Source organism: Sinocyclocheilus grahami, unplaced genomic scaffold (genome assembly GCF_001515645.1).
Source record: "Sinocyclocheilus grahami isolate Dianchi unplaced genomic scaffold, SAMN03320097.WGS_v1.1 scaffold275.1, whole genome shotgun sequence".
NCBI lineage: Eukaryota > Metazoa > Chordata > Actinopteri > Cypriniformes > Cyprinidae > Sinocyclocheilus > Sinocyclocheilus grahami.
Genome location: NW_015505454.1, coordinates 959,415 through 975,977, shown reverse-complemented (window position 1 = coordinate 975,977; position 16,563 = coordinate 959,415). Strand labels below are relative to the sequence as shown.

Below are 16,563 nucleotides of genomic sequence, written 5' to 3'. Positions count from 1 at the left end.
TAATTCACGAGATCAATACATCCTTTATTAGACCGCTTTGTCGAGTTAAATGCATCCTTACGGAGGCGTCGAAATGCTGAATCAATTCATTCACTTTCAACAGCGCTTAATGGGAGCAGCATCATAGTGAGCAGAGCGTCACGTTATTTAAAGAGGACGCTAACGCGTTAACGAGTAGCAAATGATTAAGTAGCTGCACTGGTTACTTTTATGCCACTGATAAAGCTTTTATATGTAGTTTGGGGTAACAAAGGGGTTTTTATAGGTTTGACTGAAATAATAATGCAATAACTGACACTTTAAATCAATGTTTCAAGAAACAACAACAAAAAAATTGAACAAAAAACAGATAAAGACAACAAAGTAGCCATTGATAATATCTAAACAATATGTAGTAGTATAGTATATAGTATCCAAATATTATATATATTATATATTTTATATATATATATATATAAATTTTTTTGGGGGGGCAATAGGGATTTTGCCTAGGGCGTCAAATTGGCTAGAAACGGCCCTGTGTGTACAGGTATTTTATATTAATGCAAAGCATTATGAATGTGACAGAATCAACAATTCACAAATGTATTTTTATTTATTAAATAGGCAGTTCCTGAATAAAAATGTCAACCATCCAAGTCTTCACAATACCTGGGATCAAACAAGCATGTTTTGGCTAATAGCAAAGAGTAGCAACAGATAAGCTAAGCTAGTATGCTATGTGATTATACAAAATGAGTATCATTTTCTACATACAGTACATCCTATATGTTGGTGTGTGTTTAACTCCAGCTCTTGAAGAACTGTTTGAAGAGGACCGATTCACGTCCCTGAGGGAGAATTTCCACCTAAGGTCACAAAGAAATTTGTTAAAAGAGCAGACAGTTCTGCACAGAAATAAAAATGAAACCGTGAGCTGCCTGTTGTTGTACCTGTGTTCTCATCCTGGGATAGTTCATTTCTGTAATAAACTCATCTGCCACCTTCAGGGCAACTGTCTTCTCCTCTGCATTGGCTCCATTACCTGTGTATCAAAGAAGAAAGTCAATAAACGAAAAAAGTTTGATTTACTACACACACAAACTTGAACAAATATACACAATCACCTTTCCAAACGTAAATCTTCCCACTAGATCCATTGTCCAGGATGAAGCAGTCATCTTTCTCCAGCAGCTCTTGACTGAAAGGGCCTTTGTCACACAGTTTTGTCAAGGTCATTTGGCATGTCGCATTAGACACCTGAGAGAGAGAATTACAATAGCGTGAACTATTATTTTCCCTATAACATACTTGGAACTGGTTTTGTTTGATTTGATTTATAGATAGACAAACAGTTTGATTAACCAAAAAAAAAAGGTTAGGTATTTTTGATACCTGCAAAATACACTGTAAAGGAGAGAGAGCTGACCTTGTAAAGGGAAGCAGAATTAATGACGTCTGCTTCAGTGTCTTCCTCTGTTGAGCTGTCCTTCAGAGCTGGGATTGGACCAAGTGCCTTTTAAGCAAAAATAGAGATGGTGTTCTCATTTCTAATCTATATAGGGATAAACTTAATGATACAATTACTGTGGTGTCCACCACCAGTAGAAATATATATATATATATATATATATATTTATGTGTGTGTGTGTCTTAAGTCGCTTGGGTATATTTGTAGCAATAGCCAAAAATACATTGTATGGGTCAAAATGATTGCTTTTTCTTTTATGCCAAAAATCATTAGGATATTAAGTAAAGATCATGTTCCGTGAAGATATTTTCTAACTTCATTTGGACAGCTTTAAAGGCGATTTTCTCAATATTTTGATTTTTTTGCACCCTCAGATTCCAGATTTTCAAATGGTTGTATCTCAGCCACATATTGTCCTATCCTAACAAACCATACATCAATGGAAAGCTTATTTATTCAGCTTTCAGTAGATGTTTTATCAATTTCAAAAAATGAACCCTTATGACTGGTTTTGTGGTCCAGTGTCACATATATAAAATTTAATTATGTTATCCAAAATTTAAATGAAAAACTGATTTTAAATTCAAATGAATTTCTTATTATGTGGTCTTTGTCACCTGAACCATCTCCAGTGGTTCCTCTCCCTCTGTCACATCGATGATGTGAGCTTTCCCATTCCTTTCAGTGTCTCTGATCAGCATTGCTATCTCACGCACCTTCTGACGCTCAAACATATTGGCTTTGGAACCGCTCCATGCGACTACAGTCTGAACATAAACATATGTGCATTTGCATGATAACACCAACTAAATGACTGGCCATGTTTATCCAACTAAAACACCATAGCCGCACAATGACAGACAACATTACAAAAATAACTTTTTTGACATACACACCTCTCCAAGGTCCAGTATAAAACAGTCGCCCTTGTTGAAGCTCCCCCAGCTAAGCGCCACCTCTCTTGCACGGATGTTTTTCTTTCCTTTGACTTGGTAGAGATGTGTAACAGGGCCAGTCCTGGACCTGGCACTCTTAAACCCAGAATCCACCCCACCCTCCTGAAACAGATAGAGAAACGAGTAATTCCGTAATTTCATAGAGGAACGTTCTTTGCACATACTCTACCGATCAAAAGTCTGGGGTCTGTAAAGGTTTTTGGAAGGTTTTTGAAAGTCTCTTATGCTCACCAAGTCTGCATTTAATTGATCAAAATCAGAATAAAAACAGCAATGTTGTGAAATATTATTACAATATTTTAATATATATATATTTTAAATGAAATGTATTCCTTTGACAGCAAAGCTGAATTTTCAGCAGCCATGAAGACTCCAGTCTTCAGTGTCACATGATCCCTCAGAAATCATTCTAGTATGCTGATTTAGTATGCAGTTCTTTGATGAATAGAAAGTTTAAAAAGAACAGTATTTACTGAAATAGAAATGTTGATCAGTTTAATGCTCCATCCGGACAGCTGAATCCTTCACAAGTTTCAAGAAACAACTAAAAACTCATCTCTTCTTTGAACATCTAACTGCCTCCTCCTAAAAAAAAATATATTTCTTTCACGTTATCTATGCTCTTATTTTGCTTAATATTTTCCTCAAATGTAAGTAGCTTTGGATAAAAACATCTGCCAAATGAATAAATGTAAATGTGATGCATACTTGTTGAATACAATATTAAACAATTTTTACGGATTTGTTGTTTTTGTTCCACTGCTGTCCCTTACTCTCACCTTGTAGCTGACTCCTTTAGGGAAGAGTCCCATGAACTCAGGTGACTCGTATCCTTGCACCTGTCGGTGTTGTACCGGCTCTCCTCCCAAGAAGCTGTCCAGTTGAGTGGCAAGCATGGCACAAGCACCCTGCTCATCCCGGGACGACTTCTCACCTTGATCAGGGAAGGAAAGCCAACAGTAAGAGAAAATGCAAAATCTTTTAGATTTTTACTTAATTTACCAAAAATATTTTAACAGTGCATATTTTAACAATGCTGTATATAAGCAGCATCAGATGCATTTTCATTCATTCTACATGATTTATATACATGCATAAACAGATGCTACACACCCATCCACATGTGTAGGTCACTTCCATCTTTTCCACGGTTGCTGAGCACAATATATGCATCCCCATTGTAGAAGATTCCCCTCTGTGATGGTTCAAGGAGCACAGCCCTCATCTTCTCAACCCTCCAGACATACAGCCCTGGCTCTCGCACTTCATGGGTAAACTGGCTCTGTGCCGCCCGCAGATTAAGCATCCTTCTGAGGGTGGAGAGCAAGATTAAAGAGCGTGTGTTCACGTAAAGGTCCGGGGCTGCGTTATGAGAACGGCAACAAGTGAAGAGAGGAGGAGGTGAGGTAAGAAAAGGGGGAATGAAGCGAGGAGAAAGAGAGAGGGGATGAGAGAGAGAGAGAGAGAGAGAGAAAGAAGAGAGACTATGTACAAAGGAGAACAGAAACAGGGAAAGCAAAGAGATAAGGAAGGAAATATCATGTGCTATAGTGAAATATGATGGATATTGTAGAAGCAATGCAATCCAAACAGAGAATTATGGCATGTTTAAATATAGGACGAATGGATGGAGAGAGACAGAAAGCAAGAAGAATGGTTTAGGGAAGGAGAAAATGGGAATACAGGAAACAGAAAGTTGAAATACGGGAAGTGATGGGAGAGAAAGAGCAGCGGACAGTGAGATCGAGCAGGTTTTATGGAGTTAGCCTGATCTAGACAGTAGAGGCGGGGACCCTGAAGGTCAGGGGTCAGATATGGAAGCAGAGCACGGGATTGCATGCTCCATTAGAGATGCACAATGGGAAGGCCGGTGGGAGGTGAGAGGAGAGAGATCACATATAATAGAGCTGTAAAATGAGATGCAATTGTGCCACACAAATAATTCATAAGGCCAACTGTTGCGCAGCCATACAAGACACACGGCTTACATACACCCAGCCACGTTCACCAAAGACAGATAGACAGATCAACAGAGCAAGTTCTCCCCTAGTCACTGCGTTTACAGTGATTACTTAATCGCATTAAACAGTCAGATGTGAGGTCACAAACAGAAATAAACCACATGAGAGTGACGCATCATCCTTTGACTGGTTTCACATGATCAATGTTAAAATATCTGAATGTTTACACAATCTCCACATCAAACATCTTGAGAATGATGACATCTATGTTTTCTCTTGAATGATTATGAGTGTAAATTTGTGTCATGTTGGAGCAGATGGTAAAACGGTCGAACACTCACTTTGATGCCTGCTGACACCTCCTTTTTTCACTTCCCTACACTGTAAAAAAAAATCTGTGACATTTACGGTAAAATACCGGCAGCTGTGGTTGCCAGAACTTCACTGTAAAAAATATGGTAGCAACATTTTAGGTTTTACAGACTTAACTTAAATTCACAATAAAATATCGTATTTCATTAACTGATGTAATGTTAATAAACCAACATATTGAAGTGTTAATATCTGTTTTGAACCATTGCAATGCACTGATAACCACCAAAAGCTGGTGGTGATGAGACAATCACATGATGAACCAAAGCTCATCACAAACAGCTTTTCTACGAGCTGCGGAGGGCAATACTTTTAGAAGGTGCACAGTGTCATTCACACAAACACTAAACCCCATCATGGTGACACACATGATACTGAAATAATGCAATAAACGTTAATATAACAACATTAGATGTGAGATTAAACCCTAATGCACACAACTGATAAGAAAAAATAAGAAAAAAACATGTTATTTCAACAAAAAAACATCAAATATGAAGCGTCATGCAGGGAATTCTGGGAGTGACAATTTACGGTTTTTCACTGTAAATTATACAATGACTTTTTCTTTTTCACTTCCAAAAACGTATCTTTAACAGTATTTTACTGTAAAATTACATTAAATGTAATTACATTTATTCACCGAATATAGTATGGAAACGTACTGTTAACCAGTTAACAGGTTTTTACTGAAGCATTTTTACACTCTTTTACTGTTAAAATCACAATCATTTTTTACAGTGTATAACTTTCAAATAAAGCATGAATAGTACTTTACAAACAGAACATTTACAAACAGAATTTGACGAAATTGCAACCAAAATAACTTTTTTTTAACTCCACTAGTACCATTTTTTTCAGTCCTTAGCCGGGTTGTGTAAAAAAAAAAAAAAAATTTCAAATTCAGTTGCTAAATTTAAAGCAAACAGAACACAGAATTGCGATTCAAATTTGAATGTAAGGAATTAGAATAAATATTCTGATTATGGTAAAAGAAGTTTAACATTGTCAAAAATAATTAAAGTATTAAAAATAAACAGTGTAATCTTTTTTCTTTTTTTGTAAAAGTAATAAAACGAATATTGAATATTCTTTATAATATTCATCTCTCTCTCTCTCTCTCTCTCTCTCTATATATATATATATAATACTAATTTATATATATATATATATAATAATTTCCTACCTTAATGCAATGGTCTTTGTTGATGTCAGTCCAGCTCCAGACAGTTCTTAAATGTAACTGCTGCCTGATCAATTGGCTCTACAGCATATACAGTTGACTGACTTGCTTCATAACTTCCTGCCATTTCCCCCTCAGTAACTTACAAAGGCCAGGCACAGTTATTGAGGCAATTGACTATATGTGGAGCTCTTGGTTAGAAGACAAAAGCTTGTTAACCAAATGATTAGCCGCAGGGAAATTCTGATCATCAGCATCTCACATCTGTTGCAAGCACACTGTATGCAAACACATCTCTTTTTGACTACACAAGCAGCACATCATTTAACTGATCCCGTTCTCGTGTCATTTATGGAAAGAGTGAGAGATAAAGGGCAAGAGTAATGAAAAGTCGAAAGGCAAAGTCAAAAGAACAATGTCTAAAAATGTAACCCAATGAACTGAAACTTGTTCTATTTTTATCAAGAACTTCTGTATTTTTATGGTTCACCTCATCCACAAATGGTGAACATTAAACAGTTTGACTGATATGGATTTGTTATTTAATTATTGAATGACCTTTTGGGATGTTCAAAACATTGGATGCGGGAACTTTCATACTTAAGCTTCATTATAAATATCTTAATTTGTGTTTCAAATATTAACAAAAGTCATACAGGTTTGAAATTACATGCATTTCCCCCTCAGTAACTTACAAAGGCCAGGCACAGTTATTGAGGCAATTGACTATATGTGGAGCTCTTGGTTAGAAGACAAAAGCTTGTTAACCAAATGATTAGCCGCAGGGAAATTCTGATCATCAGCATCTCACATCTGTTGCAAGCACACTGTATGCAAACACATCTCTTTTTGACTACACAAGCAGCACATCATTTAACTGATCCCGTTCTCGTGTCATTTATGGAAAGAGTGAGAGATAAAGGGCAAGAGTAATGAAAAGTCGAAAGACAAAGTCAAAAGAACAATGTCTAAAAATGTAACCCAATGAACTGAAACTTGTTCTATTTTTATCAAGAACTTCTGTATTTTTATGGTTCACCTCATCCACAAATGGGGAACATTAAACAGTTTGACTGATATGGATTTGTTATTTAATTATTGAATGACCTTTTGGGATGTTCAAAACATTGGATGCGGGAACTTTCATACTTAAGCTTCATTATAAATATCTTAATTTGTGTTTCAAATATTAACAAAAGTGAGTAAACAGATTTTTCTTATTTGGTGAACTAAACTTTTAAATTATGCAGTATACAAGGAACAAGAGCGAAATGTGAATTTCATTTTCACTCACTAAATTCAGTTCACATCATTCTAGTATCCTATAACAGTACATCTTCATACCACATATACTTACCACAGTCTGTGTAGTCAAATAGTAACCTCTAGGCCAACGACAAGTGGAATGTGGCCATGTAATATTATTTTAACCAAGGAGCTTATTTTATGTGTTGGTCTGGGATAACAAAGAGAAAAGTTTTTTTCTTATGTAAAAAAGTGGTTTCACTTGACAAATGTCTCTTTTTTATATGTCATTGTGGTTTCAGTCTTGAGCAGTGAGTGACAAATGTCTTTCTCAGGTTGTGATCAGTGATCACCAGTGTTGGGGAAAGTTACTTTTAAAATTAATGCATTACAATATTGTGTTACTCCCTAAAAAAGTAACTAATTACGTTACCATGATATAAACAATAAACATTATACATGAAATAAACAATTTCACACTAGAGGGGCTGTATACAAATACAAATGTATATAAAAATATTAAAGCGTTTACAAACTTTCACCATTTTAATTGCTTTTTGTTTCATAGAAAATCGTATAGTATCAATATAATGCTCCATTTCCTTCCTAAAAGAAAAAAAACAAGGTTTTTTGCATGAGAACTTACATTTGTGAATATGAAATTTTGCATGTAAAAAAATAAGATTTATCATGTAAACGGGACTGTGCTTTTCTTTGCTGTTCTCCAATATACCAAATAATACATCTTTCCATAACAAAACAAAATGATTATCAATATTTTGTACAATAAAATTACATACATTTTGCCAAAATAGTTTTACAAAAGGGCAATGCCAAAACAAATGTACCACAGTTTCAGGGCAACTGACACAAAAGGAGCAACTAATATCAATATCAGATTTAAATTTGACCAAATAATATTTGGCTGGGTAAATCCTGTGTATAATTTTGAATGATATTTCCTTAACCTTGTTTGTAATTAAATATTGATTAGGTATTAACCAAACCTTTTTCCAAACAATATTGTCTGTCATGCGATTCCGATATGAATAAACATAAGGCAAAGACACAATGTCTCGTTGAAATAAAGCTCTTACGGAACTGTTGTGTGATTTAAGAGAAAAACAGATGTTACCAATATAAGAACTTATTATATTAGGCAGAGACCACTGTTGGATGTTAACTCTTGTCTGATGTTTAAATAACATACAAAAAACTTCAGGAGAAACAGCCCCAAAAACTTTAGCATAGTCCTCTGGTGTAACAGGAATCTTATAATGTGCCAAAAACTCACCATAAGTAAAAAGAAAACCATTCAAATTAAATAACTGATCCACCAATATGATGCCTTTATCAAACCAGTGTTTTAGATAAAGCGATTTGTGTTTATATAATATATCCATATTGTTCCATATATAGTACCCCCAATTGTAAGTCGCTTTGGATAAAAGCGTCTGCTAAATGACTAAATGTAGTACCTATGAGGTGAAAAATTGTGCTTGTGGATCAAAGACCATGTTCAAAAGGCCTGACGGTGAAATTCAGCTAGTTTTCCTGGTATTTTATCAATATTATAATTACAGCTAAGAAAAAAATGTATACCACCAAATTTTGATAGAGTATGGGAGGGAATAAAATAGGATTTGTAACAATTTGTTTAAGAAATTTGTTTAAGCCAATTAACCTTACGTGTATAATTTAATGTAGCAAAGTCCAAAACATTTAAGCCACCATTTTCATATGAATTCATAATAACGGTCTTCTTTATGTAATGCATTTTATTTTTCCAAATGAATTTCTTTACATAGTTTTTTATCAAGATGTAAAGCCACTGCTGCATAAATAAGTCTGGAAATACCCTCTGCCTTTGTAATTAAAACTCTACCCCTTAAAGAGAGGTCTCTTATTAGCCAATGATTTCACTTTTTTGTTTTTTTCAATAGTAGGACTAAAATTTAGCAAGCACCTTCTTTTCTGGTCTTTGGTTATCAATATTCCAAGATATTGAACCTCATTCTTTAAGGGAACACCATCATAGCTAGCTTCGAGACATCCCTTTATGGCCATAAGCTCACATTTAGTCAAATTTAAGTATACCCCATAACTCGCATTACTTGTAATGAGTTACCCCCAACACTGGTGACCACCATGCCTTTTTGTACTGTTTTAACTTCAGTATATTTTTATCCTTCCCGTTTAACCATTATTTTTGAATGGATGAATATAATAAATAATAGGTTTACAAAATGATACAAAATACTAACAAAGCAAAGCAAAGCAACAACATGGGCGCAGCCAGTTCCTGTCCCGACCTCAGCACGGCTGCAGCTGGTCGGTTCGTCTGAATGGTGTTTCACAGACAACGCGTATTTTTCGACGGAACGACTTTGATGTAACTGCTGAATATATATGTTTTAAATATTTGAAAGCATATACGGTTCGTCTTCGGTCAGACGTGGAACGTCGTATAACGGAAGACGGTTGTTAGCTAGCTATCACGGCTAAGCGTTTGCTGATGAGCTAGATTTGGGTGTCTGTTTTCGTATCGGACCATCTTGGGTATGTCAGAACAACTCAGCCGGTCAACTTTGTCGAAATTAAACATATAGATATATAAACTTAAGCAAAAGTGGTAACTAACACTGTTGCATGATGTTATTTAGACTGTATTTAAAAAATGTTTTCGCTTTGTCGTAGTTTCGCATTGACGGTGAAAGCGGAAGACGCTGTTTGTATAAATTGTGATGTGTTTTTGTATTCAACTTAATATTGCATCTGTTGTTTTAAAACTTTAGTTGTATATTACACGTGTAATATTATGAATGAAGCGTGTTATTATGTTGGTTTCGAATTAGTCTTCTGAATGTGAAACTCGAGGCCTTGTCGGCCCTCAAACACGCGTTCATGTAACGTTAGGCCAGGAATGTGGTGTCGTCGACCTCGTCTTAATTTGCTTAATTTCCACATAATTAAATAAAGGACTATCCTTTATTTCTGCACGATGTGTGGAACAATCAAAACAATGCAGTGTGAAACAAATAAAACATTGCATTTTGAGTGTTCATTTGATTATTTGTCCCTGCAACACGACTGACAGGGCAAAGTATCGTGGGATTAAAACGCAGTTCTGTGGTTTTATATCGATTCCTTGTAGTTTGGCGTGTGATGATCTCCATATAAACCCATTGATCGTGTTGGACAGCCGCATGTTTTACTAGTATTTGTTAAAAGGGTTTTAAAATATATTTTCTAAATTAAAAAAGACAAATTTAATAAAACACATTAAAATGGCTCTGGGATAGAGTGTAGCATGTAATTTGAGTATTATTTAAGATTGGCATGAATGACAAATGCTGAGATGGATCGCTTGGCTTTCTTTTTTATTTCCTAGATTTGTTATGCAAAGAACAATACCGGAACTAGTTGGCATTGTACTGCCAGTCTTACTTTTACTTTCAGATTTTAGATGTTTCATTCAAAGTGTTTCTTTCGGTTTTTATGTCAGTCCTGTTCTGTCATTATTGTGGAAGAGTAACATTTCATGTCATTTTTTTATTTCACTTAAGATAGGTTTAAAAGCTGAAAAATGGTGAGACCGCACTCAGGATCTCCTCGTTCCAAACACAGGTACTACAATGCTGTAGATATAATATTTAATTCTGATGTATCTGCATAGTGGTCAGCGGCTCAAAATTTACATTTGTTTACAGGCCATTCTCGGACAACTACAGCAGCATGACTCATGAAGGGCGATTTGGCCCCCCTTCAAGAAGCCAGAGAGGTTTTAGAGGACCTCCTGGAAAAGCCCCTCCAAGTTGGAGAGATAACAACAGCAGTGGACCCCAGCCATACCCCAAGAGGCCCTCGCTCATGGGTGAACGCAGAGAGCGGCCACATGGACCATGGATGCAGCACCAGGATAACTTCCATCCGTATCCCAGCTCACAGGATTCACAGCGGGGCCGCAGGAGGCCTTCTCCGCCTCGCTCTAGCCGCCCTCCCCCAGTCCAGCACAGGCAGTCCCCACATGGTCCTATACATGGACCGCCTAGCCACAGAGCACCACTTTTCCATGAAAACCACCTTAGCCACACATCTCCATCTCGCCATTTCCACGGCCCTCCATCAGACAGGCGGATTCCTTTCCCACATAGTTCCTTCAGAGGTCCACAGCGACGCCCAAGCCCTCAGGAGCATGACAGAATCTGGTGCCCCACTCCTCGGGAGAGGCCCAGGCCCTTTGGCCGACCAGCACTTGGCAGGCACCACTGGAATGGCCCAGGAGGTTACCCTCACCACCCCGGTGGGGATTTGAGGCTTTCCGGCCCACCCCAAAGAAAACCCAGAGAGTTTCATGGAAGGAGTTCATATCCAGAGAGGTACAAGAATGAAGCTGTGCAGGCTGGGTAAAGTAAAAATACAGTTATGTGTTAGAATGCAAAGTCCAGTACACTGCAGGGTGGTGAGAGTAAATCCCAGCTTCCTTCAGCTTTCTGTCAGTGTAAAGTACCGCAGGATCTAATGATAAAGCCCATAAAGTGAAACTGGAGAAAATGTAAAACCATTTGAGGCTATTTTCCCTTATGGTTATACTGGCACAGAAGTGATATGGCATTCAGCAGCCTGGGGCTGGATCTAAATTGATAGAAGTTGAGAGCTTCCACAAGAGCTTTCTCAAGCAGCACAAACTGGCATTATAACCAACATGTTTGTATTGTTTGTAATGGATATGTAGGTGGTCTGCAGAGAGAGATCATCGTGCGCCGCTTGGAAGGGAATCTCGGCGCCCCAGCATGGAATGGGCACATAGAGGAAGGGGAAGTCCACATACTCTGCCCCCTTACAGATCGCCGGCGCGAAGACCAGGCCCACCCCCATCTGGATCATCGCTCAGACCGTATCCTCCTTTTCGACTTCAGGAAAGGGCCTTTGGATGGCCAATGAAGAGGAAGAGTCAAGAATTCAGACGGCCACTGTCATCAAGCGCTTTGGAGCATGGACCACCAAAGCGCTTCCGCAGGGAATTGTCAGTGAGACCTCTTCCTCTCAGGGGCTTCCGAGGTCGTGGTTTGTCCCTTCAAGATAAGAGTCGACTGATAAAAGCACGGCAGTTTAGAGCAGAGTCAGTGGCCCGGTTCAAACTGCCTCCACCGAGGCCAAGAATCTCGGAGAGAGTCCAGAAGCCCAAGCCTCAGACTGCACCAAAGAATGCCAAAGATTCCCCAGGAGTCCCACCACGCAAGTTATCACTCAAAAAGATGCCATCATCCAGAGAGTCGTCCCCCAACACAGACTCCAAGACTGCAGAGCCTGAGAGGGACTCCGAAACAAAGGTGGAATCCCATCGCTCTGTGAGCGCACACAGGTATGGTATCACCCCTCACACTGTGGCAATGGGCGCGTGATGTTTAGAAGGTCAAGCTTCCTGTTTTTCAATGGCACAACTTTCATCAAAGGGGTGTCACCTTGTCAGATGAGATGGATGAGGAGAGAATAAAGAAAATCATGCCTGTTTTCCTCCTCATTATTGACAACAGTATGATGTTAATCCTGTCCTTGTCAAGAGAATGTGATAAGAGATAAGTCTGAGCAAGTGGTCTTTCAAAAGTTTCACAGTCTTTTTTGTTCCAAAAGTCAAATGCCATTTGTTCCACAATGATGCATCCAGATCGACTCTGACCCAGAAGAGATGTTTAAAATGTCTTCCAGGGAGGGAAGTGCTTTTTAAGCCTTAATCTTAAGTGTTTGCAGAAGGACGCTCTGCCTCATTATGCAACCAACTGCGGTAACAATGAGCAAATTTCAGTCTCACTGCTACGTCGTACAGACATAGGATAGAATGTCTTGGAAAATGGAAATGTGAATGGATTTCATAGCGAATGGACAAGAATTCCATTTCTACGGTTACGACGTTTAGACCTTGTCATTTGATATTGTTCCCTTTGAAGAACTTGATTGGTTGGATGAAGAAACCACAACTCTGGGGCTGTACTCCATTTTCAATGGAAACCAGATTTGTTTGCAAGAAGAGAAAGAACTACCATTCCTTGATAGAATTAATGAAAGATTTGGTCAGCATCGGATCAGATGACCATGTTCAAAAGAATGAAACTCCATGTCCAATAACCTCAGGAATGCCTTGAAACTGCACCCAATAACAGGCCTCTTCATGTGAGGAAGAAGACATCTTCTGTGACAGATCAGAGACATCAACAAAATGGACATTCTTTTTTTGTCACATCCCTCCTTTGTAACTACAGTCCTTTATCATCACATGGGTGGTATTTATGAAAGATTTAGGCTCTTAAATGCCTTTTATCCTTGGCATTGCAGCATTGACGACAAGCAGGGATCATGTTATCTTACAACCAAACCATTGGCTGAAAAGGCAGGAAGTTGGAGTTGTGCTGAAGATAAGATCTGATCCAGTTGTGCCTAATGAAACATTTGCCAAAATGTCAATCATTCATTTATAGTCGACCTCAATAGAAGTTCTGCAACTGAAGAACTATCCAAGCAAGTTTAGTTCCAAATACCTACCAGGTATGTGAAGATGGATATGATACCCGAGTTTGAAGGTTCTGCAGTTTATTCAAGGAGAACTGGCCAAAATTTTCTAGAGAAATCAGTCTCGTATTGGGAAGATGCTCTCAGTGAAACTTTACCTCCATGCCATTGCAGAATCCAGAGCTGCAAACCAATGTTTATACCATGAAATGCGTGTTCCAGCATGAAGCGTTTGCAGTCTCCCAACACATCTAATCAAGTATGAAAGGATAGGTCGAGAGGAATGTGTCTCGCTTGTCAAGTCTGGATAAAAAGGAAGCACTCGCATGCCTGTCTGTTCACTTTTTGGAGCGTAAAATGATTCCTACACGGCGTTCTTCAGTCCACTCATTCAGGCCTATATCAGTTATTCACGTTAGCAAAAGGAAGGCTGCTAAAGGCCAAGGTGAATCAGGGAAAATTAATCTACCAATTCAAACTGAAGCATGGCGATGATGGGCTTGCTTTGCTGTAAGTACCCATGTAGTAATCCATCATTGGTCCTTCTGCATTTGCAACAATACATTTGGGTTCTTGAGGACTGTGAATGTTTGAGTAATTTAGTTTTGAAGTGCAACATTTCTCTCCTCCGATCACGAGGCACAAGCTTATTCAACTTTGAAATCAGATTACATTGTGCATGCCTTCTGCTTTTTCTAAATGCTTGATGTTTAGAATTTATTCCTTAAGTGCCCAGATGATATGGATGACCTGTTCAAATTCCTCGTTGACTTTCTTTTCAGCTCTTCACCAATAGACCGACGACTTTCACGTGATCTTGTTGTGGTTTCCCATTGGGAGGTGGGGCACAAACCCAGCCCTAAGAACAATACACCCTGGAGAAATAAGGCACCCAAGAGCAAATCTGGTAAAAGTCTGAATGATTTGCAAATAGTTTATTCTGTAGCCGCATGCTAGTATCATGTAACGTTCTTAATTTTCTGGATCTTTCAGAGGAATCAGAATCTCATGGAAATTTAACGCTGAATGAACGCTTCACCAAGCTACAAAGTCCTATTAGATCTTCACAGGAACCGAAAGAAAGACGGTAAGTGAGGAACTGTATTCCCGTTCTGTTACAGCTGCTAAATCTTAACAATTTAGCTGAATGCAACCCTTTACCATTTTTGTAGGTCTTCTGCAAGTCCAGAAAAAACCCTGAGGAAGCCTGGATCATTTCAGGTAATTAAAGTCTTAAAACATTGATCTATTTTACTAATCAAGAGTGCTTTAGAAGTAAAAGCATGTCTTGTGTTATATCACATTTTCAATGTGTTAGTCATTTTTGTTGTAGTGAAACGCGTTTCTCTATACATAGAGGCCTAATTTCCAGCCAACCGCTGGAGTGAAGAGGGGATCAGCCCCTGATGGAGTTACTAGGAAACCATTGATGGTAAGCGATGCTTGTTGGTGTACTGTTTTTGAACTGAATAGTATTATTATTCATTCCCAACACTGAATAATAATAAGTTATACACAATTATTATTTAACTGTCTAGACTTTGTAGTAGACTTTATTTGGTTTGTTGTTTCCATGCACATTTAAAAAAAATAAAAAAACTTTGTCCTCTAAGGGCACTTTAATTCCAAGACCACCCTTCAATCAGAAGCCTGTCTTCAAGAAGAGTCAAAGTATAATGTCAAAGTACAAGAACCTGCAAACGTTGCGGCATAAAGTGCCTCATCAGCGTCAAGCCACTAGCTATCGCCGGTGGTAGCCCAAAATGGTGAGTATAGTTTCATGCACCTTAATGATACATAATTGTATTTTTTTTTGTTGAATATTGTCACTTAACTATTATCCATTAATATTACTTTTTTGTAGATTGCGTATGCTGAAGCAAGTCGTCCACTGTAGAGCCTTTCTATGGAGCTCCTTTACTCGCTCGCCTTCTCTTATCTCCTGTTGTACAGTTTGAACTAATCTCTGTAAAAACAAAAAAAACGCTAATATCACCAAAGTATTATTTTTCTTCTATAGTAGTCTCCCCCCCCCCCCCCCAGTGTGCTTTAGAGAAAAAGTCTCGAATTCTGTGCTCTGCCTTTTTGAGATTAGCGTTACATTTTTGTATATACATTTAACCTGTACAAAAGCTCTCTGTTTGCCATAATTTTGTGAAAATATGATTTTTAGCTTTGGTTAGAATTTTTTTTCGACATGTGGTTGTTTATACATCAGTCTGAATAGCTTTTTTTGAAAATGACTGTTAAAAGACTCATATCATGTGAAACGATCCTTGTAGAATGCTGTATGATGACTAGCTTTCATTTGATGAAATGAACTGAGTTTGGTTGAGCTCCATGTGTTGATAAATGGCTTCCCTGAAAAGTTTTGTTTGTGTAGCTCAGAAAACACATATGTACATTCTTTGTAATCAGACACTTTGAATAAAACTGGAATTGTCAGATGCCTTCCGTTGGGTGAAATCAAATACTATACTGCTTATTGCAGTTTGCACGTTTGTGTGCAGGATTCCTCTCACACTTTGAATGTACCTACATTTTGGATACATGGATTCTGAGAGAGTAGACTATTGAATGCTCAGTCAGTCACAAAACCTACCAAAAATTCTGACTCATTTGTAAACTTGCTTTTGATTAATGTGATGTGGCATAGTATCTCAGCAGTTTAATGCTGAATTCTTTCCAACCTATGTATTTCTGTCATCCAGCAGTCTGATATTGAATTTCCTGCAGCAATGTTAAAACAATGTTTTTTGGCTAGTTACATAGATGCCCAATCCAGTTCCTAGAGAACTACCTTCCTGTTGAGTTCAGTGCCAACCCTGTTCCAACATGCCCATCTGTAACAAGTGTTTCTAAAGATTATATTTATCTGGTGAAGGCGTA

The 16,563-nt window shown here is 37.9% G+C and overlaps 2 protein-coding genes across 6 annotated transcripts; one reads left to right on the top strand and one right to left on the bottom strand.

Moving 5' to 3' along the window:
* Positions 1-532: 532 nt before the first annotated feature.
* On the bottom strand, positions 533-6,082 carry LOC107599981 (macrophage-capping protein-like). 2 transcript variants are annotated; one of them, XM_016291734.1, is made up of 9 exons: positions 5,926-6,082; positions 3,520-3,716; positions 3,186-3,340; positions 2,347-2,508; positions 2,068-2,217; positions 1,409-1,495; positions 1,107-1,239; positions 933-1,024; positions 533-848 (listed from the first exon to the last, which is right to left on the bottom strand). In XM_016291734.1, the coding sequence occupies exons 2-9, from the start codon at positions 3,710-3,712 to the stop codon at positions 783-785; spliced, it is 1,038 nt and encodes a 345-aa protein (XP_016147220.1). In that variant the 5' UTR covers positions 3,713-3,716; positions 5,926-6,082; the 3' UTR covers positions 533-782. The 2 variants fall into 2 exon arrangements, with proteins under 2 accessions (XP_016147220.1, XP_016147221.1); XM_016291735.1 differs by having other exon boundaries at positions 3,520-3,713.
* Positions 6,083-9,446: 3,364 nt separating this feature from the next.
* LOC107599944 (serine/arginine repetitive matrix protein 1-like) lies at positions 9,447-16,125 on the top strand. 4 transcript variants are annotated; one of them, XM_016291692.1, is made up of 10 exons: positions 9,447-9,559; positions 10,738-10,794; positions 10,878-11,546; positions 11,903-12,532; positions 14,457-14,581; positions 14,668-14,761; positions 14,847-14,895; positions 15,032-15,106; positions 15,288-15,440; positions 15,539-16,125. In XM_016291692.1, exons 2-9 carry the CDS (start codon positions 10,754-10,756, stop codon positions 15,429-15,431), a joined length of 1,827 nt encoding a protein of 608 aa, XP_016147178.1. In that variant the 5' UTR covers positions 9,447-9,559; positions 10,738-10,753; the 3' UTR covers positions 15,432-15,440; positions 15,539-16,125. The 4 variants fall into 4 exon arrangements, with proteins under 4 accessions (XP_016147178.1, XP_016147177.1, XP_016147179.1 ...); XM_016291691.1 differs by having other exon boundaries at positions 10,734-10,794; XM_016291693.1 differs by lacking the exon at positions 9,447-9,559 and adding an exon at positions 9,567-9,726.
* The last annotated feature ends 438 nt before the right edge of the window (positions 16,126-16,563 follow it).

Excerpts from the sequence above, each read along its gene's own strand:
- LOC107599981 (XM_016291734.1), bottom strand. The coding sequence starts at position 3,712 with ATGCTTAATCTGCGGGCGGCACAGAGCCAGTTTACCCATGAAGTGCGA. Across the intron at positions 1,496-2,067 it reads AACCACTGGAGATGGTTCAG|GCACTTGGTCCAATCCCAGC; the intron begins GTGACAAAGACC and ends TTTGCTTAAAAG. Across the intron at positions 849-932 it reads ATCCCAGGATGAGAACACAG|GTGGAAATTCTCCCTCAGGG; the intron begins GTACAACAACAG and ends TTGTGACCTTAG.
- LOC107599944 (XM_016291692.1), top strand. The coding sequence starts at position 10,754 with ATGGTGAGACCGCACTCAGGATCTCCTCGTTCCAAACACAG. Across the intron at positions 14,582-14,667 it reads GGCACCCAAGAGCAAATCTG|AGGAATCAGAATCTCATGGA; the intron begins GTAAAAGTCTGA and ends TGGATCTTTCAG. Across the intron at positions 14,896-15,031 it reads GGAAGCCTGGATCATTTCAG|AGGCCTAATTTCCAGCCAAC; the intron begins GTAATTAAAGTC and ends CTCTATACATAG.